Genomic DNA, 26780 nt, shown 5'->3' on the forward strand with positions numbered 1-26780 from the left:
CAGAAGCACAGCACAGAATCCTTGTCAACAGGTTCATACTTGGTTAGAGAGAATCTCCTGGGCAGATATTCTTGCATTCTATTTGAAGGCTTGTAGTTAAATACGGGTCACCAGAAATGCCCAGAAATTCTCCTGACCAAAGCACCTTAACAAGGAATCTTGTCTTTTTCTTCAGGGTCCCTAGATCATGGTAATGGGAAAAGCACAAAAATGATGAGGGAAGGTTTCTCTTGAGTAGCTGTAGAGCTAAGTTTTGGAAGATTTTATTTTGTTCCCATCCCTTCATATAGAAGATATGCTAAGAGAAGGTGTACTTGAGGTACATCACATCAGTGTACATTCAGGCTACCAAGAACTGTGGAGCAGGGTCCCCAGTTGGGCATAAATAAAGTGTTTTAAATCAGTGTCAGCAAGTGCAAGAGATATTTAACTTATCCACTTTAGCTGCTATATTTCCTTCCATATACTGTTTCTAACGGCCAGAGGACAACCTCAAATCTAACCTGTTGTTGTCTTTTTCATTACAGGAGTAGCAGAAACTGTCATTTACTCTCTCAGATTTTCCCATTATAAAATCTGGTTTGAGTTTTTTAATACTTTAGCCAGTTTTTCAACTGTTTGGATCAATACATACTCAGGTGTTTGCAAAAAATGTGACAGAAATTAATTTAAATCAGCAACCTTAATTCTGGCATTTCCCAAGTCATGAAAGTTTTATTTTACAGCCTTAATAAAAGCTTTGGTTTTGTACATACTTATATGTTAAATATTTGGTATAAAATAAATTGTAGGCAGGTTGCCACCTGTCAAAACTCCATGGCCCCTGCAAAAGTAAACATATGTAATTATGGTGTAGGTCAGACTAAAGTGTACCAACTACTCTTGGAACATCAAGGAGCCTGAAGGGAAAATGGTGGTTAAAGAAAGTATTTTTAGAAGCTAATATGAGTGAAAAATGAGAAAAAAGTCCTGGATTCTCTACAGTGAATGGTAAAGCACCCACAGCTATAAATGGTGTCATGCAGAAAATCAAAGCAGAAAAAACCATCCAAACCCTACAAAATAGGAACTGGCTGAGTGCAACACTGGATTCATTGTCTTTGAAAGTCCAAATCACAAAACAATGTTTTTCTAAACAAAAAAAATATTTGGCTTAGTACAGACTGTATGTGTAGGGGATTTTGTCTTATGTTATAAAGAAGAACTGACTAAGAAATCCAACATTCACTTCCATTCACTTCCAAAACTTCAGTACCAGGACTTGTCCTTGGAAGTACGACAAGATGGTCTTGTTTATATTTTACTTTGATTAACAGATTCTGTTAAGATTCAAACTTTAAAAGAAACTCCAAACCAAAACCAACTGTGTTTGAAATTATATACTTAATATTTAGAAAAGTTTTCAGCAATATTCCTTCTAATCAATTTATGTCTAGTAGTTTAAAACAATTACTGTGTCAAGCACTGGCCAAAAATGAAGAAATGAAATGTAGCCTATGTGATATCTTCCAGTGGACATTTCAGACCAGAGACACACCAGGTCTGAATCTGATAAGGTTTCTATTTGATTTTTAGACAAACATATATTCACTAAATGTATGAAATGTTAAAAATGGGGACTTGAACCTGGAATTGAAAATGACAGGATCTTGAGTGTTGTCTATATTTCACTAATGCTGAAAAATATCACCAGTCAGTCTTGAGGCTGCCAAAGAGAACAAATGAAAAAGACAGCTAGATAATCTTTATGCACACAACTTATAACAGTGTAATTTTTAAAAAGCCAGACTGCAGAGTTACAAGAAAGATAAGAATGCATCTTGGTGCCTTTTGCCTTCAGGGTGAAAATGGGAAGAATACTTCAGTTGTAATTATTAGACATAATAATAAAGAAAAGGAGGTTTAATTTCTTTATTTTATTTTATGACAATTTATAATTTTCCAGATCAACCATTGGAGAAACAGCACAGGAGTGATATGGAGTACTTACAGGTTTCCAGTTCTTTATCTTTGTTCATCCAAGAACAGTAGAGGTTTTTTGTGTAGAGGAGAAGTTTTTCAGACATACCCAAAAGAAAGGGCATAGCTGTGAATAGTTTCTGCAAAGATAGGTAGCATTGTCAATTCAGACCTGTGCATTTCCATATGCAGCCTTGAAGTTTTAAGAACAGGGGAGTTATTCTTGCAAAAATTACTAAATTAAGACTGTTTAAGCTACTTAATACTGTAGACTTGATCCTCATTTACTTCATGTGAAGGAGCTCTACTACAAATGTAAATCAGGTGCTCTGTGTTTTCCTAGCAATTATAAAAGCTCTTGAAACCAACATCCTATATGAGTGTCTCTTTGTGCCTTTCTGTAAATAAGGATTCACTTTTCTCCTTGAGACAGGAAGCACTCTTGCTGTATAAGACAAGCAAATCGTGGTTCCTAGGGCAGAAATCTGAACAGTAACACAACAGGCTCTTCTCTATAATGCTCCAGTGTCTGGTGGTCTCTCAAATATCCTTTGTAAACAGTTTACATTGATCTTTGCTCCAAGCTGTGAGACTTGTTGGGATCTTTTTTCGGTATGGCTATTTGCCTACCATCAAGACCTTATTTTGGTCATCCCAAAAATAGGCTAGGATCAATTACAAAGACTTTTCCTCAACAATGTAGTTCTAAAATAAATTTAAAGCCTAAGATTTTGGCAAAAAGTCACATTAACAGTCAAACTGGAAATGTTTCAAACACTGATTGATCGAGACGAAGCTGAGTTTATTCTACTCAAGATAGATTTTCATTAGATAGTCCAAGAAGAGTGTTTGTTTTGGCCTCTGTTTCTAGAAATAATATTAACCTGGCAAAAAATGTTGTTTCCATAAAGAAGGAGACTGTTGAGCAGGCTAAATATCTGTGTCTTTCTTCTCGTGCACTACATTAGTTTCACTTACATCCTGCATTTGTATTTTCAGGAGCTGCAATGGAGTTTTGAGGCTGTGGTTAAATCACCTGTCTGGATCTCTGCAGTACTTACCAGAGTTTGTGAGAAGGTCACGGTCCAACGCAGGCGTGTTCAGAACACATCTGAGACTTAAAGCAGCGTTCTCTCTCTACTATTCACCCATAATGAGACAGTTAAGTTGCAGACTTCCAGGCATTCAGGCACAGGCACATACCTAAAGGGACACAAATATTTTTTACAATCTGAGGTGACATTTGGCTCTTTTGGCATTTTTAAATGGCTTTAAATGCCACTAGTAAGATGGTTACAAATATCCAATGGCAGACTTGAAAAATCAGCTTAGGTCTTCCATACCCTTGTTAAGTACATTCTCTTTCATCTCCCTTGCTTCATTATCACTTTTATATGCTTTAGGGAAAGAACAAGCTTCCTTACCCTCTAGAAAGGTGAGACCCACGGTTACTTAGAGGAAAAGAAGCTCACAAGAGAGATTAAACCTATGGAAATTTTCATTTTTATTTGAAGAGGATTATATTTTTCTCTTAATATTGCAGAGGAAAATCTGCAATGCTTGCAGAGGAAAAGTGGTATATAGTGTTGTCAAGAAGACTGTCTTCACTTCATGAGACAAGAACATATTTGCAAAATTATAAACGTTAAGGACCTTTTTTCTGGAGCACGTTCATATAAACGGGATGTTCCTTTTGTATGCATGCATGATAAGGCATATGGAATTCTTTCTGCATGGAAAATGGAAACCTGAATACAGAAGAAAATTGTGATTAAAGATGCTGCATTGATCTCTGAAAATCTTATTACTTTTACAGCCATTTACCGCCAAGGCAAAGTTTGCTTAACAGTCTTCAAAAGACACAAATCAAGTGCATACCATGTATGTGACAATACTGACTGCTTAACAAAACCAGTGCATGTCAGTTGCTGAATTTACTTGGAATGCACATTTATATGTTCCAGGTTCACTTGCAATGTATGTTTTTCAACTTTTCTCTTTATCCAGCTGTCAACTGAAGCTCAAGTTGAGCCTAGGAAGATTTAAGAAAACACTTGCTTCCACATGCTTTCCTTCTCTGCTGTTAACTGGGCATCATCTTTGACTCAGATCTTCCCAGATCACTTGTGTCTAGAGATTGCTGATTATTTTCTTGCAGCACCTTTAAAATAGGTGCTCTCTTTCCATACATCAGAGCTTGAATCAAGGCTTTCATTTTATATCCTTATCTACGGTTTCCTGATGTGGTCTTTCCCTTCTCATTTATTCTTTCTTGCTCTGAAAATTATTTTCTAGGCCCAATACTTTTATTTTCATTTTGTCTCTGCATTCCTTAGCTAGCACTGGCTTCCCACTTTTATCAAACACAAACTACTGATCTTTTTCAAGTTCTTCCAGGGACTCTCCATGTTCCACACCACCTCTCTTTCATTATAAACTCATAAGCCCTCATCTCTTCTTGGCCCATTTATTAAAATTTAGGACAGCCTTCACATGTTTTTACATCTGAAACTTCTAAAAAGTCTCTGCAAAAGATTTTTTAAATCCAGGATAATGTAGTACACATACTTGCTATTCTAACACAGCTACCTGTACATAGAAAAGTTTTGGTCAACTGGGGATAATTTAAATGCTACTGCGAGGGATTTTCATTTGAAAATGAGCAAAAATACTGTTGAAGAGTGAAATGGGAAGAGTACACAATTTGAATTATGTTCAGATGTAATATGAGAGATGAAGATTAATGTTACTGTGGCAAAAAGGGAGCAGAATCAGAAACCACAACATGAATAAGAAGCACAGTGCATGAACACCAATCATGGTGGACTGAACATGAGTACAGGACAAGCACTTCCCCAACTGCTTTGGTGAAGTACAGCCATAAACTACCCTGGCCCAAGAAGTCCTGGACAAAACTCTTTAAGAGCTTGAAGTTTTTGTTAAGTCTGTTTGAGAAAGTAATTTTTTTACTTTCAGAGAAACGTGATCAGCCAAATATCTCTCATGCTTATTGTATTTTTAGAGCAGAAGGAACAGTTTTTTTCCAAACCAAGCTACTTTATTTGAAATACTTTCTTCAAAAATTTTACCCCAAAGCCACTTCCTGCCTTAATGTGTCCTGCAACAAAGTCTTCAAATTGCCACCATGGACATAGCTAGTACATAGGACCCCTCATCCTCAGGAACATGAAAGACCAATAAAGCATGTGATTCTGGCTGGCATACCCAAGCTGTTGAATGGTTTTAACTTCTGTTGCTGGGTGAAAGCTTGTTTTTCCTTATTCTCACAGAAAGCTCTGTTGTGGTCAGCAGATGGCTGTATCATTGTGCAAGAGTACTATTTTTTGTTGATAAATGGCCACTCAAGCTATCATATGAGGGAAATATGACAGCATTTAATATATTATTTATAACCATAGTCTAAAGATAATCCAACTGTATATTGCAATAGTGCAGTGTAGAAAAATGAGTTATTCAATGAAAGAGGAACTGAGAATTCACTGCCTTCCTAAAACTAGGGAAAAAAAGCTACCAGAGGAAGCACAATGCTATTGTCAAGTTCCTCTTTTAAACATAGTTGATTCTATTAAATTCAAATGGAGCTTATACTTAACTTGTACTCTATGAAAGAACTATATTGCCAACTTTATCTGGGAAACACAGATTACTAGTTCTATCCCAGTAAACCTTTCATTGTCTTATGCTCTTGTGAATCAAGTGAGATGCTTCTTGAGTAAAAGTGATACAATTGGCTGCAGCTGGGTTATTGTAATTTCTTTGCACAGTGGAAGGGGAGTCTCACCTTGACTCTTGCTTGACTCACAGACGGTTGGTTACAGACTAGCACCAACTATAGGCCATGGAAAGCTGAAGAAGAGGAGAAGACAGAAAACTCAAGGTCTCCAAATTCTTAGTAGTAATATTCAGAGTTCAGCTGTAGGTTACCTGAACAGGGCAAATATTACCCTTCAGAAAACCTGTAATTTTATGGATGCAATTTTTATGAACAGTATGGAAATAAACAAGTCCCCTGGCTACCTTATTTATCAGCAGCCCTGTAAAGCTGGTACCACTGCTGCAGTGTGTTAAGCTCTAGCACGTAGCTTTTCTCTCAGGATTCATCATACAAGCTTGTGGTAGGGTGGAAACTAAAGAGAAATTACTTGGTTAAAGATTGTCCTGTATCTCACACAAATCTAACATAATCTGAGTTGGCCAAGACAGGTCAAAGCTGTCATGGTATGACAAAAGTCTTAGCCTTAAATTTTTGCATTACATGTACTTTTTCTATAGACTCCACTTGCACTTCTCTGACACCACTTGGTCTGGCTCACTGGGACCTACTAGTAAGGCTTGACTGTGTAGCCAAATTCCAGCTGTGAATTTGATATGCATAAGCTAATTTCATATGCACCTCTCTTTGAGGTGGAGCTAGAAGATGAAACTCTTGAAATAGTTTCCCACAGTTGCTTCCATATTTAGTACATGGTCTGAAAGCAAGTTCTGCTTTCTAGCTTCCCCCCATATGAGCAGTAAGTGGCACACTCTTAAAATGTATTTTGCAGGAGCTATGAGGAACTTTGCTGGCAAAACATAGTTCTGATGACTTTTTCTGAAGGTTTCCACCTGTTTCTTGCAGTATTTACATGGATGGGGAACAAGTGATTATGCAAAACCTCTACTTTGCACTTCTTCACATCAGAAAAAAACATACAGGTAGTTTATAGTGCTGCTTTCCTCATAGTATCCCTCATCCTATATGCATGTTACATCTGGACAAAAGTTACACACTAACATATGCTCTAAGTGACAGACACACAGCAGAAAACTTTGCAGCCCAATACTGATGTGCAGCTACAGAAAATCAAATGCATGTTCAAAAAGATGTAACCTTGCATTTGTACTTCAAAAATACCTGCTGAGAGGGAAAGAAGAATAAATGCATACTCAGACTTTGGGACTACTTTCTGACAAGCAAAAAAAGTGCTGACAATTATCTCCTTAAAGAGTTCTGTAATCACTGTGAAAATCATGGATGGCTGGGAAGTGGGCGGGGGGTGGAACAAGTTTATTTTGAATCCTGAACAACAGAAAAAAACCCCTCAAAGTCATGAAGTTGTTTGCAACTACTATTGTGTTGTCAGAAGAAGACTATTAAGTGTTCCAAAGGCTTTCCCTGGGCCTCCAGGCAATGGGGCAAATTTTAATTTTCATGTGAATGTAATGAAACAGTCAACACATAGCAAGTAAAGGAGAACACTTAAACTTTACTTTTAAAACAGTGAAAGGTTAAACTGATATGACCAGAGGACCAATTTCCATGCTTGCTGTCACATAAGCTAGCACATTCATATTTGATTTGACAAAACTTCATATGAACCTTCTACCTGTATAAAACATGCTTACAACATTTAACAATCAGGAAAGAAAAGTGCATAGGGAAATAAATCCCAGGGGAAAGAAGTGAGTAAGGAAAGGGTTGAACAGCTTTAAATTAGTAAAATATATCATGATTTTCATTCTATTAATAAAGTCAGATAATTCTCTCTTCTTTTGTCTTCAAGTACATCATATATTCACACCAGTAAGAAGCTTCAAAACCTTACTCATATTATGCTTAGTTTGTCATACATGCGAAATCTAACATACTGCATTAATAAAATAAAATACTCAGTTTAAAATGATACTTCTTATTAAACTAACTTTTGCACACAGTGCTCTGAGCAATATCAAAAAGCCTATTTTGTAAAGCTAAAGAAATTATGTTAATAATAAATGCTGACATTTTCAAATGAAGACCCTCAGGTTACAATTTTCTAGTAAATAACAAGTATCATTCTGAACAAGTTAGATGAGATTTCAATATTCCATATCACGAGATATACAAGCTTCCTTTTAAGGGTGCAGCCAATTTCATTTATCATAAGATTAATAAAGCTAATAAATGAGATGTGTTACTCAGGCTTTTCCTGCCTCAGCTGCAATTTATGTTAGATGCTCAGCTCTCACAGTGAAGAAGGGGGCTGACTTGAACAGATGTCTGCAAGGAACAGAAAGGGAACAGAAAGGCATATATAGAGAGATCTGCTATGTACAAACAGAAAAAATATGGATGTACACAGTGGTATTTATATGTGAGAGAAGAGCTTAGACTCTGATCTAAAACTCATTGAGCCCAGTGAAAAAGTCTCCCTCAGGCATCTCTGACTTATTAATCAAGATCTCAGAGCAATTTTAACAGTGTAAATCCTGGTATCTAAATAGTTGCCTAAACATATTCTACATGCAAAAATGGAAGCCATTGACTAGCTCAAGGCCCCACCATATACAGAGGAAAAAGAAAAATGGAAATCCATCTTAAAACTATGGTGCATAGAATTCTAGTAAGTAAGCTTTTCAGGAGTACTTCTAATTTGCTGCAGTTAAAAGTGTGAATTTGCCAGCTTCACTGCTAACATTTTCAGATTCAAGCATCTTCAGCTTTTCATCCAGGCTGAGATATTGGTTTGTTTTGCTTTTGGTTTTCCCATGTAAGAACCAATGCTTTCCTCTTAAGAGTAATGGAGAAATAATTCTGTTTTCAGTTCTGATTTGCTGAAAGATGTCTTCAAAAGGATGGAAGAGAAGATGGACAGCAGGGTCATGGTGCTCTTCAGCACACTGAGTTTTAGCTTCCTAATTAGCTATAACTTTAAAGAACTTTATATTATGTTCTTGTTAACTAGCTTCTGTACACAATGCAGTTGTACTTCAATTTAAATTACTGTGATTTTTTTTTAAATGCTGATTTTGGTAATTTCTTTAATATAAGCTCTTAAATGAAAGCTTTCCATCTTTCTTGCAAGGAAGTTTTAGAATTTACAGGTCTTCTGCCATATTGCACAATTACTAATGAATTTTTAAAACCCACTTAAATAGAATTAAAAACAACCATTTAAATAAATTTAAAAAACACCCTTAAATAGAATTAACACTTATTGGAAGAACATAAGACCTGTCATTGCTATGTCCTTATACATATACTTTTTACTTTTGGCCTTGTAAGAAGACGCCAAACATTCTTCCAGAATGCTCTGACATTACAGTCTGATGTGGCAATGAGAGTCACTTCTCACTAACTGCGATCTCTTGAAGCTTTCTGGGAAAAGTGTCTTCATGAAAGAACTTATCTGATGTACCCAAGAGGATCATCCAGTCATTATACCAAAGATTTTCAGTATCTGCATAGCCTTTAGATATCACTTGCCTTAAACACATATTTTTATTCCTATTTTGTAGCTTGTATCTATGCCTTTGTCCTCCATGATCAAAACTTCCATTCTTCCACCAGAAAGTTATTTTGTATGAATAAACACAAAACAAACAACTCTTTAAATTGCATTCTTTGTGTTTTGCTACGACAAAGGTTTCAGAGACACAATGCCATGGCAATATTTTACATATCTGCACCCTCTGCATTCATAACACTGAGGGCTAGGGGCTGAGCCTGCCTTACTCTGGGCAGGCAAGATCTTAGCACAGTGTCTCGTTTACCCTGCAGAGAAAATTAAGATCAATCTCTACAAAGTCAGGTTATTATTATCAGTGTATAAAGTCATCTCAATAAAATGTCAGGGAACACATTTATGGTAAAATATGGGTTTTTTCCAATGAATTGCTGGTTTCCTGACACTAGAAATATATCTATTTGTTCCCTTTCAAAAACAGATGTTGTGCTTTAATTCTAAATTATCTACTGCTTTGTAGAAACTTACATTATTACGACATGCAACCCAAAAGGACTGGGGAACTTAATAAAGCTCTTCCCCAGTGGAGGAGGGTAATAATGACAGCACATCTACCCAGTGATCTACTCACCCACGATAAGAAAAGGATAAGAAAGGAAAAGATTTCTAACTGTATGTGTTAGATCTTGAGTCATGATGAGAAACACCCAGTTGTAACCTGGGTGGAGTGCATGTCTCCTCTTCCCACTAGAAAATTAAAAGCTTCTGGAGGAAAGCAGGAAGAATGTAGGGCTGGAATTCTGAGCAATGATTCTGCTGCACATTCATTTCATCTGACAGAAAACAAATTAGGAAGTTTTACTTATTTCCACCTCCTCTTCCCACAAATTTTATTTCTCTTTAAAATTAGAACACACAGTTAATCAAGTCTGTATCTGCCGTAGCATTTCCCTCATCACATTTCTTCCTTATGAACACATGATGGCCTCCACCCATCCCACTGGAGCACAATTCTTGTGCTCCTGAACACAGACCAAAAACCTCACAGACAGCACTCGAGATTTTCTGGGATTTATGTTATTTTCTCTTTGCTTTCTAGAGGTATGCTGTTCTTATCTCCACTGTTCCTCTTATAGCCAGGTGAGCTTTGGAGAGCTGCAAAATACTGCCATTCACCTCTCTCAGCCTTCTTCAGAGTACTTGAAGAGGACAGAACAAATCTAGAGACAGAGCAAACAAAGGCTACTTTGTGCAAGCAGAATAGATGTTTCCTACATTATCTTAACAAATATCTTGGTTATCTATTTAACAACAGCAAAATAAGTGTGAAACCATTAATGTATTCAGAGTGTGACCATGTTACTGGTAGCTCACATATAGAGATAAAAATATACTTTCTGACAACAAAATGCACCATCCAATATTACTCCTTTAATACATATAGAGTGTTCAGTGCTAAGTGCTGATTTTAAAATTAACTTTGGGATAAATTTAAAAAAATAGCTGCCAATGAATTTTTGTTCAAAAGTACATCTTTCCTTGGTGCCATAATGATACCAAAAATCAAAAGGAGCAACTACAAATAAAGTCAGCAAAGACAATATGCAGTATCTATGGAATCTCAGACTCCCAAGCTCCTCAACTAATAATTATTTAATAACTATGTGCATGATTTTACAAATGCTGTTTGCCAAATTTAGATGTATTTTCATGTGCCTGGCCAAAAATGAAGCTCTGACCTCACCAAAGACTCTGTTTTTTTTAGCCAGTTTGTCAGTGAAATAATTTGGTTTTTTTTTTTAAATAACATGAGCAGAACAACACACTATTCAATAAATGGATTCTTAAATATGGCTGAGCTGTCTCAGCTGGAATTTTTCAAAGCAATTACCCCTTAAAGCATTGAAACATATTTGCTGTGCAAAACATGGTGGTAATTTAAAATGCTACCATCCTTCTGCTATAATTATTTTATCTCCAGCAGTGTTGGAGGAACAAAACGTCGGATTTCTTGGCTGCTTTGGAGCTAAATCTGTAATTTTAATACAAATTGCCTATAAACACAAGACTAAGATGAACTACCTGGTGACTTCTCTAAACTGAAGTAACAGAAGGAAGCAATGGTGACATCGCTGCCTTTTTTCACTACACTTTACTGTCAGCGCTTTATATATAGAAAAAAAATCTGCTAAAAGCATTGTTTTGGCAAAGTTATAGGTACTGAAAACAGGATTTTAAATCACGAGCAAGTTCTATTTTCACATGGCCTACAGTACTCAAAATCTCTCTTTAACTTGGTGACATTTCAGCGTTTCTGAGGCCACACTGAATTTTCTGAATTTGCTTGCTTTTTAAACTTCAGGTGGAAACATCTCAATTATTTTTTTACTCCCCAACTTTTCATAGAATGTAACGTGTTATAAAATCATTCCTACTTCGTGAATAAAATCTAAGTACCCTTCAAGGCAGCCTTTTCCAAAGGTGCCAAGTGACCCAAAAAAAAAAAAAAAAAAAAAAAAAAAAAGCCATGAAAGACGTTCACTGCCTTGCACGTTGTAGAAGATGTAGAGTCACTAAAGAGAGCGGGGAAAGAAACACAACTCTGTGTGAAAACCAGCGAGCCTGACAGCGCTGTCCGGCCGGCTGGGGCGGGCCAGGCGCGGCCGCGGGAGGGGAGCGCAGGGGCCGGGCTGGGTCGGGCTGCTCGCTGCGGCCGGGGTTTGCCCGGGGGTGCGGGCAGGGCAGCGGCAGCAGCAGCGGAGCGGAGGGGATAGGCTGGGTCGGGGTTTGCCCGGGGGCAGCGGCCCCCGCCTCGGTCCGGCCCGGAGGCGTAGGGCGGCGCTGCGAGCACGGCGGGGCGGCCCCACTTCCCTCAGGCAGCGCCGGGCCCTGCTGAGCGGGACCGGGTCCCACAGAGCCGCCCCGCGCCTCCTCGCAGCGTCCGGAGCCGCCGCCCGCCCGCCCGCCAAGGTAAAGCGGGCAGGGAGGGATTAGCCGGAGCCCCGAGGGCTCCCGGCGCCCGACGGGGCGGGAGGGCTGCGGCCGGGCGGGCTGTGCGGGGTCCCCTCGCCGCCTGAGGGGCCCGGCGGCGAACGGCGCGGCTGCGGTGGGAGGTGCGGCAAAACCCGCTCTGGGCAGCGGAGCGGGAGCCCGCAGAGGGGACCCAGCCCCGCAGAGGGGGCACAGCCCCGCAGAGGGGACCCAGCCCCGCACATCGCGCTCCCCTCGGGACTGCGACCCTCTGGCGGCACGCCTGGGGGGATTGATGGTTGTTCTTCTCGGCGGGGTTGAGCTGGGTCAGACCGTCCCCATGCCCAGTCCCTGGGCGAAGCGAGTAGGGGGTTGATCACTGCATGGCAGCGGTGCCAAAGCTTCCCTGCAGCCTCCCGGGGCCGGCGGGGATCCCGAGGGACGCGCGGTGCCCTGTTCCAGGAACAGCCTTAGGGAAGGGAAGGCAGGAGGGAGAAGGCTGCGGACAGAGAACGCACCATGTGAACGCGCTAATCAGTCTTAAATTAAGCATGTAAGAGCGTGGTGCGGTTGTGGCCAAACAGCCAGTACAGACTTCTAAGGGACACAGTTAATATCTCGCTGCTGGTGGTGTATTTGAGCACCTGGTTTAGGGAAAAACTCTTTTTAAGTGTCGCCTGACTCGGAGAGCATCCATCCCGCATGATAGGCTCAGCTAAATACCACGGAGAAGTAACTGAAATGCAATCTCCACAAGCTTGGGGTGGTTTTCCAATCCCTCGTGCACCAAAAAGAGGAGTTATTAAATCCATTCATTATCAGATTGGGAAGAGGTATCTGGTAGTGTCTTTTGGGCAGCATATGATCCAGCCTGTCTCAATGGTCATTAAAAATTGTTGCAGGAATACAGCCTAGAAACAGAATAAGCAGGGTTCTAGCAGCTTAACTTTTTGAAGTCACTTTCTGCCTGAGATGACTCTGATTCTGTGAATAACTTGGCTCCCGTTTGTCTCTCCCTCTCAGAACTTTAGTTTGCAGAAGTTTGGCAGTCATTTTTCCTCTTTTTTTGTAGTTCCTCTTTATGAATTACATGACGTGTGTTTTGTCATCTCTTCCAAACCTACATCCATCTTATTTCACACATGAAATTTGTTGATTTTACTGTTAATTACCCTCCTGCTGCACAACAGTGATGTAAATGTAGTCAGGGCTTGATGTAGGCCATCTGTGTCATTAAAGACAAATAGGTGAGCTCCGGTGCTCCAGGGAGCTGAACTAGTGACCTACTCCACCTGTGCAGTCTCTAATCATTTGTCTTCACTAAATCTACAGTAATTTTTTTCTGGTTACTTTGTAAAGAATATGAATTTTGGTTAAAACTTGATGTCTGAGACAGAATGTTCAACTTGCTGCTGAACTTCTTTGATTCTGTTTTCCCCGTGAGCTTTCTAAGGAGACTATTATATTTAATTGTACTTGATGTTTTGTGCAAGCATAGCTTAAAAATGGAGATAACTTGGTTTGAAATATGGCATACAAATGTCTTTGAGAGGTTGAATCAATGGAGTATTACAAATAACTGAGTGGTCCTTGTTTTATTCTCAGAAAATTCTGGTCTGTCTGGGAACACACATAACTGGAAAAAATGTACTATCTCTGAAAAGAACATTTAATCGTTCCTTTGGTCTTCTCTTTCATTTTTAAATATCTACTGTGGGTATAACAGACTATTCTGGTATATGGAGGCAAAATGACTGATGGTTCAATATAATTATTAAGTAAATTGTGTTTTAATTGTTCATCTTGGAATTTGTGGTTATCAGTGTGTAGTATCTCCAGGCAGGGTGTGATGCTTTTGAGGTGGTGGTTTATTTTGTCAAGTGTATTTATTACAGCAAAGTTGGATTTTTTACATATCAAAAGTCACTATACTTGGGCAGTGGCTAGTAGATCACATGCCATAACTCGTGTACCTGTAAATCAGGTGTCACCTTGATATTTTTTGTAAAGACACTAACCCATTTGTTAGGATAAAAATTTGCACAGAGGCAACAGAATGAGCAGATGGGCCTGTTGGATGTTGTAACAAACTCAGTACTGAGCCCCAGGATTTCTTACAGGTAAAAAGATGTACCCAACCCACTAAGATTTTGCTTTTGCTATGTTTCACGTTTCCTGTTAAAAGAAATGTCTTAAAGCAATAAGAGGAAGAAGAGGCAGAAAGCTTTCTTTCTCTTGCTCTGCCCTAAGTAGTGAAGGGAGAGCTAGGACTTGGGCAGCCTGTGGATGGAGGGATCAGCTTTTGTGTCTCTTTGGCCCCACAAAATGTGTGAGAAAACCACGGGTCTGCCGTACTGCTCCAGATGAGAGAAGGGGTTGTTGCCCTGTCTTTCTCGCAGATTCGTGAACATCTGACCATTCATAAGATGATCTGGGAACATGGATTTTCTTAAAAGGATGCTTCTGTTTCAGAAGTTGCTTTACAGGAATGTAGCTGAATTTTGTTTTCCTGTATATGGTTAAGATATCAAGGCCCTTAGCCTTTCCTGCTCTCTTTGCAATCTACATGGGTAGATTCTACATGGGTTTTTCTTTCTCACAGACTATTTTTAATGTCTTTAGCTGGTGTATATCTTGGTTATTTAGTTGTAGGTTGATCTGACCTGTTCTGATGATGACTTCACATGGTCAGATGCTGATTTGGGGTGAAAGTGAAAAGAAGATCTCTTATTTGCCTGTAGCCATATGGAAGCTTTAGCTCATTTCCTTTGGAAGGTCTCTAGGGAAAATGGTATCTTGCATCCGTGCAGACCTTCCAAGTTACTTCTTGGGCTTTAGAGGCAGGACTCTCTCATGCACTGTAGATATGAGCTTTTGAGTCACCGATACAGTGTCTTACACCGAGAGATCGATACTGCTCTAACCTTGCTTTGGTGGCCTGGTTTTAGACAGCAGCCATCAGTCTCGCACTATAAAATTGCCTTCCTTTCCCTTCATTGTCTGAAAAGAGCTTGGGACAACCACGTCAGATGCAGATATCATAGAAATGCTACCATGTGTCTGCCCATGATTAGAAGTGATCCATGGCTCTTGGAAAAACGGGCGTTTGGGGCATTTCCTTACTGTCCAACCTATTGATTCATAGCTACCCTAGATATTACCAGTGTAGAAGCTGTATGTTGTACTGTGAAAGAAGGAAACTGGGTGCTATGTTCTTCTCAAGTTTCTGTAGGAGACTTTTGTGCATCTACAGCAGCATAAATAAGGTTGTGTTCCTCACACCCTCAGCTTCCATTTATAGTATTGCTTCTAGGTTTTGAATTAAAAGGAAACACAGATGACTTTGATCTGACTTCATTTTACTGTGGGAATTTACAAACTAGTTCGGTAATGATAGTTCAAAAAGTTTAGGCCTGTCATTAGTTTCAAAGACTTTCTTCCAATGAAATGACTTTTTAGATTTGTGGCTGGCTAATTGCCAGGAGCTACACCAGCCTGCACACAGCTCTGTTTCTTCTTGTTGAACATTGATTCAGCATGCTATGAATTTAGGCTCAAATAAATAAAGGCTACAGTCATTAGAAGTATTAGCAGTATTTTGGGGAGTAGATGCATTATGAATCCTAGAAGAAGAAAAATATTCAAATATTTTGTGTGTATACAAAACAAATTTTTCTCTGTTGCTCCATTTAGAAATGTGAAAAAAACCCACATCTGATAGAAGTTTTGCAGTGGATACATCTCGGTGCATTTCCATTTTTACTTTCACTCTGTATTTGCTTGTAATCTAAAGCAGCGGATGTAAAAGTGTGGCATGTGACATCAGTATTAAAGGACAAAACTCTCTTTGTCTGCTATCAGTGATGAGCAGACCCTGCGTGGTTGATGTCACCACCAACGGAAAGTCCTCAGTTGTCCTCAGACAATCCAACTGATAAAATAAACATTTTGGTGAAAATCTTGTCATTGTACGTACACCTGCTAGGGAGAGTGGGAATGGAAAGGGAGCAAATCTGCCTTTAGCAGCGTTGCTGGTCCACCAAGCTCAGAGAGAATCACTAGGAGCCAAAATCACTCATACAGGCACTCACTGAATGCTTTTGCTGATAAAAAATGCAAATTATCTTCGGAGTCCCCAGTTTTGGGCAAAATGATGTGTCTGCCTCAAAGGCAACTCACCAGGAAAGTTAGAAAGGTCAGCAGAATAATCATTTAAACTGCTGGCATCAAGTCCATGTTGGCAATGAAAATGTGCTCCTTGGTGGCCTTAGGTGATCCTTTTTGGTACTCTCATTTTGGTACTCTCATTTGGTACTCTCTTTAGGTAACCCTCGCTGCAGACACATGATTACTTCTGCATCAGAGCAAGATTTTGATGTACTTTTGAAGATTTTTCTAGTATTTTCTAACAATACTGGAAGGCCCCATTCCCTCACTTGCTATGGGGATCTCACTGAAGCATAGAAATAAGAAGGATTATTGGACCCAAAAATATTTTTGAAAAGTGATGTGGTTTTTCTGTCTGATTGCAAATTTTAAAACAAACAAACAACACCAAATACCCCTCAAAAAACCTCCCTACAAAAACAGTCAAATATTCATTACTGTTCTCACTGCTTTTTGATGAAATAGTGTATTTGAAATATCTGGGAATTCATCATAGCCTTAACTGCAGTTCTGTCCCATGGAGGTCATGCATGAAATCAGCAAAGCCTTTCATATCTGTCACGAGATTGGCCTCTTTTGTCTCCTCTGTGTCACGACGGAGTTGCTGTGACCAGATCAGCATTGTTCCATTCCTCCTCCACTTCTAAGGGAAAAAAGAGAGGGAGGCAGTAACATTTCCTTCTCATGGAAAACCTTAGAGAAATGGAAGAATGGAAATATCACAAGGTTCTTCTCCTTTTGGTGTATTTTCTTCTCATAACTGTTCCTTTGTGCAGTTCAGGGCTCTTTGGGTTGTGACAAAGCAACCACTGCCATGCCAATACAGCGTGCTGTCTGTGGTGACTCCAGGCTTCCACCTTCCTTACAGATCTTCATCTGAAACCTACTGCTTAAAGCTGCATGTAATCACTGCATTGTACAGACTGACAGGAGCAAATTTGCCAGGTGAAAAGTTAACAATGGGCTGTGGAATTGCACCTGACACTTCAGTCAGCAGTATAAAACTGAGATTTGTAACAAAATCTTAATTTAATTTTTCTACTACTCACTATGTTACTGAGCCCAGTACTTTAGTGGAATATCTATGAATTCATATTAAAGCATTACTTGCTTTATTTAATTTTAATATCTGAACTGCATACAAAACAAACAGATGGATTCAATAAAATTTTTACAGATTCATCCTTTTGCTTCACTCCTACTGTTAGAGCATTTTATGTTAGTGTTTTTTCCTTTTTCAGTGTTCCTTTCTCATACCATGTGTACCATCCCTTAAACATTTCTGGCAGTGATTAGAACATGTGATTATAAGACAGAAGATGGTGATTTAGAGCTTTTGCCAACAATGGGTCATAGGAGTAAGTTATTTGTATGTGGAGAAAGTTGTGTCATGGACCCCTGTAGCATATCTTGTGCTTACCTAGTGGCTCGCGGTGGGAGGCAGTGAGTGTTGGAAAAGCTGAGTCACTGACTATCCAATGTAGCAGTTCCTGTGCTCAAATTTGGTACTGTAACTTTTCTTTCTTTTTTTCTTCTTCCTAAGTTTGTGTTACTATTTTCACTATTCCACACTTCTAACATCTCTTGATTTTATAGGGAATTGAGGAGAAGAAGGATTTTTCCCTCATTTTACACCCCTGTATGCCTTCCTCTTTCATCCTTGTCTGCTATTTTCTGCCTGTTAGACAATCTATTAATGTGGGATCAGCCTACTTCATGTACTGTGAAGCTAAACATCAAAATTGCATTATTGTATTTTGCTGACAATTGTTTAACATACAAAACAGTCTCTTGTTGTCATCTAAGTTCTGGACAGCAGTATTGGGTAACAGAAAAAAAAAAAAAAAACCAGGAAGGAGAACATTGCACCAACATCAACAAGCTACAGATTATGGGAAGGAATGTGGAAACTATAGATTTCTGCTACTCAGGGTTACATTATTCATTTGCTATTCTGCGCTGCCATCATGGCAGGGAATGGGGGGCACCTGAAACTGAGGTTCTGATACTGAGTTCTGATGACTTGCATGTCTGCTGCTGTTTATGCCTGAGTAGAGCTGAAGTTGAAATGTGATCAACTCAAAAAGGATGAGCCTGGGTAAGCTGCAGGTTCATGAGCTCAGGGGACACACTTCCACCCAACTTTCTGCCTTTTCCAGTAGAAGGTATCTAGTGGAATGGAAATATTGTTCCTGTGTGCCATTGATCTGGCACAGAATAGGGAACTGTTTCTTTTACCAGTCTGTGTGAAGGCATAGGGCTAGAAATATGTCTCCTCCTACCATTTTATTCTGCACAGTTTGTGCTGCTTGTATGGCTCATGAGGAGAAAGTCGCCTGACTAGACCCTTCTACAGTAAATAATCCTGACAAAAGAAGAAGCAGAAGACTGAGACTGTAGCTGTATTCCTATAATGTTCTTAGACTCACAAGCCAGACTGAAGCACTTTGGTGAGGATACTGTATGAAATGAACAGAAGTGGCACTGTTTTGATTTCCTTAGAAACAATCCCCTTTGGGAGCTGACAGGAAGTACAAAGTGCAGTTCTGGTACACAGAAATTGCTCCCAAGCTTTCTCCTCCTTGAATATGTGCTTTGCATAGGGTTGGGGGTTTTTTCCCACCTTTCATAAGGTGCTTTTAGCTCACAGTTCCCCAGCTGCTCAAGTATATTTGAAATACATTTTTTGGAGCCAAGGATCCAGACTGTGTGTGTGCCCAAGAGTTACTGTGCAGAGGATCTTAGTGAGAAGTCTCATACCCAGCCTGCATGCCATATCCCTCTACACACCTTTACTGTAGCCACAGGTTAATTGTTCATCCTGTGCTCTTTCAGAACAAGAGCCCTTTATCAATCCTCTCCTCTGGCCTTGGGTAACTTCTTCCTGACATACTGTGAGTAAGCTTTTAGGTAGTCCCTTGTTCCTTTCAGCTTCACTTAAATGAGCCTCAGTGACCATTCGGTAATCTTGCCATCCTGCCTCACCCTAAGAACAGGACCCACAGCTGCTTCTCCCAGACACCACTCTCGGCAAGGGTGTTAAGGGAAAAAGGATGGTTGGGGGCAGTGCATTGAGGGAGAGGGGAAGGCTGGGCATGGTGGTGGATCCATCACAGAGGTGACGGATGCTGAGGCAGCAGCATCTGGACGATGGCCTCACACTCACACTCCTATGGTGCTTTACAAGCATATTAAATGTTTGTCTCTCTCTCCTCCCTCCCGCCACCCCCCACCACACTCCTTACCCTCTCTGTCCCTCTCTCTGAAAATGAAATACTCAAATATCACTGAAAAAGATGGTGGTCTCCTTGTGCATAGGAGTTCCTGTAGTGTTTATATTATTATTGTTATCTTGGCAAAGCAAGTGTAGAATACAAGTGCTGTCATTAAAGTGAAACAGTGTCGTTTTCAAGTCTATGAAATCTGGTACTTTCGGACTAATTAAGACTTTTGCCAAAATCAATCCTCACTACAGGTTTGTTCCTGGAAAACATGGTATAACTGTGTATTTCCAAAATGGCAAAAAAAGAGAACAAGTTTTTAAGAGGTTTAGTTGTATAAATGGCACAGTTAAAATTTATGTGAAACATGAGTAGGATCTGTGAGTTTGGGATGCTTTTATATAACAATAACACAAAAAATGTGTTTACCTCTGGGTGGGTGATTCTGGAATTAGTAATATGAGCTCTAGTACCCCATGTTAACATTAGAGTAAGATTCTCTCTTGATTGTATTTATCTGCCACTTTAATTTTAATCCAAAGCCAGATGTCACTCATTTTTGAACTAATAAAGGTACTTTGCAGTTGTAGTCTTCCTGAAGCTACTAGTGTTTTAGTGTGTCACTTTTATTCCCTCATGAATGGAGTTATAGCATGTCACACCATCCCTGAGATAAAAATGCAGTGTAACTTCAGCTGCAGATAAGCCTACAGTTATTGGCACACCAAATTTCCCAGAAGAATAGTGAACATTAGTAAAAAACTGCTTTCAGAGTTATCAGTATGTGCAAGCTTTTTATTGGAAAATATCGAGCTTATCAATGTTAGGTAAGTACAGTGCTGGAAGCAGTCTGATTGCTTTTAATTTATTCTTTCCAAAATGTGAGCTAGTGTTAAAGCAGAAGAGAGTTACAGAGCCATGTCATGTGGGTAAGAAAGAGGAAAGTCAGCATGCTAATTGTCAAATATGATTGTGATTTTGAAACCTTGGGGTCAGTTACCATTTCTGTTGTATCACTCCAAAAGTTCAATTTACATTCTTAGTATCTACTAGAATTACTAACTAGTAGATTAGCAGAGAGTAACTAGCAGAGACTGAAGTCTCTGCAGACTTCAGTCCAGATTGTGTTCCTCTGGACTGAAGTCTGCAGAGACAGATATTCTCTTGTACTTTACTTCATAAAAGTGGAAGGTATGGTGTAACCTGTTTATCATGAAAGCTTTACTCTGGTTCCAAATTGGTGGACCTTTATTTTAGATCTTGAAACATGAGGTTCATCATCCTTCCCTGAAGCTCTCTGCAATACTAGCACATCTAACTACAACTGCAGGTAGGGAAAACCAACAACTCAGCTTGCTTACTCACTAGTTTTGATGATGAGTTTCACAGTTACGCTATGCATGTTTCCCTGGAACAGTTATTTAGACTTTCTTTTACTATCCCATTGGTTTTGTGTTGTAAGTCAGGATGAAATGGTGCCTCAGTAACTTTCCCCTAGGTTTTGGTGCATTTTTTTAATGACACTAGTTTCACATCTGTTTTCTGTGACAGTCAGTTACCCTCTTTCCAGCTTTTCACTTTATGGTGGAACTCAGTCACTTTCATCATGCTTTCTTAGTTTTCTTCTTTTTTCTGTCTTTGCTATGGGATGATCTGCTTTGGGTAGTCTGTAGTACACAAGGAGTGAATCTCTGATTTGACAATTTACTCATCATGCTACTGCTGTGTCTCTCTAAAATATTTGTTTTCTTCATTCCACTGCGGAAAGCATTTAAGCATTAAGCAATAGCAGGAAGTTGCAGTGCTGTTAGTGGTTAGTGATCTGGGTAGTCAAACAGTGTTCATTTTGGTGGTCCTGATACTCAGACACCCACTGTAGTACAAAGACTAAGGCCTGAAAGTATGCTTTTGATGTTTCTGTGTGACTTGTCAAAATATCCTTCATGTATTTTTATCTCTGCTACTTACGTATGTGGCAGTTTAAGGATAGCAGCAATACTTTGAGTGTAATGACTGTGGCTGTTCACCAGATCACTAAGTGGGCTGGTTCCCAGTACTGTTCATAGCATGAATCCACTGTAAGTCTTCTGACCTTATGCTGTTCCTTACTCCTTTTTTGTTGTAGCCCTTTGGTTGGTTAAAATGCATCAACTCTACTGAGACTAAGTTGCAGAGATGATAACGTTTGTGCTTCCTGTTCAGTGTTTCACAAGGACTTTGAGCTGGTTTTCTGACTTCTCCAGTGCAATATGTGGCTTGGACCCCTCTTCCTGTGAGCAGGGACTAGCTCTGAGTATTCTCAGAACTGTCAGATACTAAAACACTAACAGTTCAAACTCTGCTTGGTATAGTACCATATCTGACACTGTATGGTCACTTTTTCAGATTTAATTATATTTTAAAGTAGGTTCTTTTTTTTTTTTTTAAGCAGGATGAGGGGTTTTTTAGGCAGTGTGAATTTTGTACCACTGTTTTACTCTTTTCATTTGCTAGCTTCCTGCCAAGTGTTAAGGATTCTATCAAACAATTCGATTTCCTATCTAAATTGGGAAGGTAAAAAAATTAAGAGATCCAGTGGTTCTGGAAGACTTCTGGTAAGTGGTGGGGTGAATTAATGAGTCAATACTTATGAATTACATAAACCTCTGAGGATTTAATATACATGCACTAAAAATGAGACTTATTGGTGGTTAGAATAGGAAGTTGAAGAGAAAATGTCCCCATATCTTAGATATACAGTATGAGATATATGTAGATATACAGTATGAGAAAGGTAGGACTATTAAATAAGTATTTTTAAAAAAAGTTTTTATGAGAACTTAGTGAAGATTTGAGAACATGAAAATGGGGGAAATAAAAAACAAGGAATACTTTTAACTGTGCTACTTCAAAAGGTGGTCCGCAAGGCATCAGTTTGAAAATCAACTACTTTAAAAATACGTTACATTTCACATATATGGCCTCCCACAAGGCCCTAAGGCCCTTCTTAGCTTGTTTATGTGTGACAACCGCAATTTCCTCATTTTTAATTTCAATTCTGGTGGGGTTTTTTGGGTTTTTTTGGGTTTTTTTTGTTTTGGGGGGGTTTGTTGTTGTTTTTGTTTTGTTTTGTTTGTTTTTCTTTTTGTTTTTTCCTCTGCTTAAAATCTTATGCATAGTGTGGGAAACTTATTGGTAAAGTACTGTTCTGTTTGGTTTAGGTTTTTTCCTGTTCAGTTTATTGTAGTTGGTAGTGATTTTAACAGTTCCTAGTATTAGGACAAAGTAAAGAAAAACCTGACAGAAGTGTTACAGTAGAGTAGGACTAGGTATGAAACTCAGTATTCTTCTGGGCACTTTGGTAAATCTTTTCCTTTTCTTCATTACTAATAGCTCATACACCTACACATTTCACCTTGAATTTCTGGTTTGAATAAGTTCAAGGCTGTTTATAAAATTCAGAAGAATTTGCTGATCCAAAATGCAACAACATCCAACAGGATAATTTCCAAACCTGCAAGTTTTTTAATCTGTTTATTTCTATCTAATAAAAGAAATGGCTATAAGTGGAGAGAAGTCAAAGAGGGGAAGAATGGATGGACAGTCTTTTGCAATTCCACCTTATGGGGACTCATATTACCATCTTAAATTTTTCTAGCTCTTAGCAAGGTCTTTGGTGAATATGTAGAGTTCTTATAGCAATTTAAAGGATCATTCAGTGTGTTTTAACAAAAAAAATATCCAACATGTTTGTTGATTATGGTAATAGTTTTGTCTTCCTAAACCAAATCAATAAAAATTCAAGAGAAAATAAAATACCAGTAGAGGCAGTGGCTTGGTGACAATATGACTTTATCTTTTTGTTGTTGTTGTTAATTACTGGGGAGGGCCCTTAGGTTTGATTTTTTCCTTTTTAGACAATTCTTATTACTTCTCAAGATACAAAGTTGCAACTGGTTGCAACTCAAGTGGTTTTTTGCCATTTTTTTTATTTCTGTTCTGTAAAAATATAGTAAAGGAGGATTTCAGTTTGTCAAAAGAACTTGTATGAAGAAAGTTGACATAGCTAGTGCTTTAAAAAAAATCTACCAAAAACATACAAATAACTGAAACTGATAAGATTTCCTTAGAAGATATTTTGATCTCCTAAATCAGAAAACAGGAAAACATAAAATTATTCAGTATTATTTAAACACTGATGAGATACTTATCAGTATGAACTGCTGCTCCATTTTCTGTCACATAACGAAAGTATCTTCACTCTTCCTGATCACGTAAGTGCCATTTTATCTAGCCTTTCTATGAAAATTGATTCTCCAAGTGCCAGGTGTGCAGGAAGCTACACAGCTGTTGATCCAAATAAATGAATTAAGATTCAGCGATCGTGTGCCACCCAGCAAACAGCTGAGTCTACAGAAACAGAGTGTTGTGTGCAGGGCTCTGTAGGAGAGGCGTGATACAGCCAGAGAGGGTGAGCCATCCGGTGTGGATTTGTCAGCTGGAAGGGAAGCAGATAAGGTGACTTTAACTCTCCACTGACTCAGTCCTGTGTGACATCTATTCCCCGCTCCTTGGGCAGAGCTGTGCATTCTCCACTGCTGGGCTACAGTTGCACTCAGCTCTGTCAACCACGTCCTATTAAAATGTCTTTAAGAGTATCCAGTTCCCAAATCTTCAGGTCTTTGATTTCTGGGATCTGAGAGAAATGTGGAAGTTGAAAATTCGGGTCTTGGTTGCCTGTGCCTTGTTTAGTTACATCACAATTCTCAAACTATACATTCTGACTTTAGGGTTCAGCGGCCTTTATAATTTATCTGTGGTATAGTTACATGACTAAAGATGCTCTATTAGAGGAAAAACATTAAGACTGAAGAACGAGAAACTTGCTGGTTTTCTTTTCTTACCAGTCTTTGTAGTCATTAGAGTTGTTCCTGTCCTCAGTTGATTGCTTTCTTGCATCAGGCTGGTCCTTCTCCTATAAGGTGCTGTGGTTGGTTGCCTTTGGCTGGCTACAGGTGCTTACCAAGGTACTCTATCACTTCACCTCCTCAGCAGAACAGGGACAGAAATTACAATGGAAAGCTCATGGATTGAGGTAAGGACAGGGAAATCACTTGCCAACTACCATTGAGCAAAACATGCTCAACATAGGCAAATTAAATTAATGTCTTGTAAGTTAATAAGATGGCAGGATAATGCAAAATAAGAAGAAAACAAAAAAGATCTTCACCCTACCTTTCCCTTCTTCCCAGGTTCAGCTTCACTCCCAACTCTTCTACCTCTTCCCACTCAAGTGGCGCAGGGGGATGGGGAGTGGGGTTTGCAGTCAGTTCACAATGCTTTGCCTCTGCTGCTCCTTCCTCCTCACACTGCTCCAGCCTGGGGACTGTCCCAAGGGAGACAGTCCTTCATGAACTTCAACATGAGACTTCCCCCAGGCTGCAGTTCTGCATCAGCTGTTCCAGCAGGGATCCTTCCCACACAGTGGAGTCTTAGAGGAACAGCCTGCTCCAGTGTGGGTTCTTCATGGGGCCACAGGTCCTACCAGGAAACCTGTGCTGTGTGGGCTCCTCTGCACAAGCTGCAGCTCCCACCAGGAGCCTGCCCCGCCCTGGCACGCCATGGGCCTCATCTTCATTCAGGGCACGTCCACCTGCTGTGGCAGGAGGTCCTCCACAGGCTGCAGTATGGAGATCTGCTCTGGCATGGTCCTTGGTGGGCTGTAGGGGAACAGCCTGCTTCACCATGGGCTTCACCATGGCCTGCAGGGGAATCTCTGTTCCAGCATCTGGAACATCTCTCCCTGCTTTAATACTGACCTTGGAGTCTGCAGGGTTGTATCACTTCTCTATTCCTACTGCTCTTTTACGGCTTCTGTGCAGCATTTTTTGCACCTTTCCTAAGTGTGTTGTCACAGAGGTGCCACCAGCATTGCCAGTGGTCTCAGCTTTGGCCAGCACCAAGTCCATCTTGGAGCCAGCTTGAACTCCTGTCCCACTCTGACATGGGGAGAGCTGCCTTCTCAGAGAAGTCACCTCTGCAGCCACAGCCCCCTCCCCCCTCAACCTTGTCACAAAATGCAGTACAAATGCACACAAACCCAGAGAGCTGATAGGACTACTTACATGTTTAAAGTTTGGCCCTAGTTTGAACCCTGGTTTTATGTGTTCAGTACCACAGTTCTCAATCCTTTGCAGGCTTGAGCCTCTTAATAAAGTGTTATTTCTAGTTCTTGTCTCTGGTAGCATTCCATGGCAGACACCCTTTTACACTGGACTTTCCCTGCAAAGGAGCAGATTTATGAGGAAGAGGATTATTACAGACGCTGTGTCTTCCCCATAGCTCAGCACCACTGATGTGATCCTGTCCTCACACTGCCCTCTTGCAACAAGCACTGCCATCGACTGTCATGCAGCATGTACCCATTTTCCTTGTCTCAGAGTGCTTCCTCAGATCTCTTGGGGTTGGTAAGGACTGGAGTTCTCTCAGTGCAGTGATAATTGAAAAAAAAGGGAGAACTATTGAGCCAAAAAGTTGGTCATGTACCTAACCACGACCTGCTTTTGCACTAGATAATACCCAATAAACTTCTGTACTATTAGTTATCTAGGCCAGTGAAAGAAGCCTTTCAAGATGAAACATTCAGGAATTTCCCAACATCTTTGTTCCCTTCTCCCTCTCACAGGCTAAATTTTTTTTATGTTTAAGATACAACCATGGTGACTTCATATGAAGTGTAAATGATAAAAGAAGGTCATTGGAACTTCTGATGAGCATAGATCAGAAGTGTGTGTTTTAGCACATACAGGATAAGGGTGCTGAACTGTTAGTAGTTACTTCGAAGGTATAGATTCAGGCTTTTGCATGTCATGAGCAATTGTTTTAAAGTTATTTGTGAACACAATATAAAGAGCATTGTGTATCTTCTGGTTTTGACCATTCCTGCCTTTGAAATGAACTTCTGAAATAAACTTCTTGTTTGTATTTTTTTTCTTCCAGATGGAGCAAACCTGCGATGATATAGATGAAATGTTCAGCAATTTACTTGGGGAAATGGACATGCTGACTCAGGTAAATAATTCTTTTTTTCCATCAAGATTAGAAAAATAGCTATTATGTGTTAGAGAAATGAGGGAACTTTTCTACATTTTTCATGTACTTCCACTCTGAATAAATACAGTTATATTACAGTAGTAAACCTTCAGCTTAATTTCTGTGCTTGTCAGTTAAAACAAGTGGCCCAAAGAATAAGGTAAAT

At 39.6% G+C, this 26780-nt stretch overlaps 1 protein-coding gene across 1 annotated transcript in view; it reads left to right on the forward strand.

The window, feature by feature from the left end:
- Positions 1 to 12022: 12022 nt before the first annotated feature.
- Positions 12023 to 26780, forward strand: part of APBB1IP (amyloid beta precursor protein binding family B member 1 interacting protein) — a 63910-nt gene continuing 49152 nt past the window's right edge. The window contains exons 1-2 of the mRNA XM_063414077.1: positions 12023 to 12155; positions 26522 to 26593. Of these exons, the coding sequence (XP_063270147.1) occupies positions 26522 to 26593 (72 nt within the window). The 5' untranslated portion in view covers positions 12023 to 12155. The remainder of the gene's footprint in view (positions 12156 to 26521; positions 26594 to 26780) is intronic.

The sequence above is a fragment of the Prinia subflava genome, chromosome 1 (genome assembly GCF_021018805.1).
Source record: "Prinia subflava isolate CZ2003 ecotype Zambia chromosome 1, Cam_Psub_1.2, whole genome shotgun sequence".
Lineage (NCBI taxonomy): Eukaryota > Metazoa > Chordata > Aves > Passeriformes > Cisticolidae > Prinia > Prinia subflava.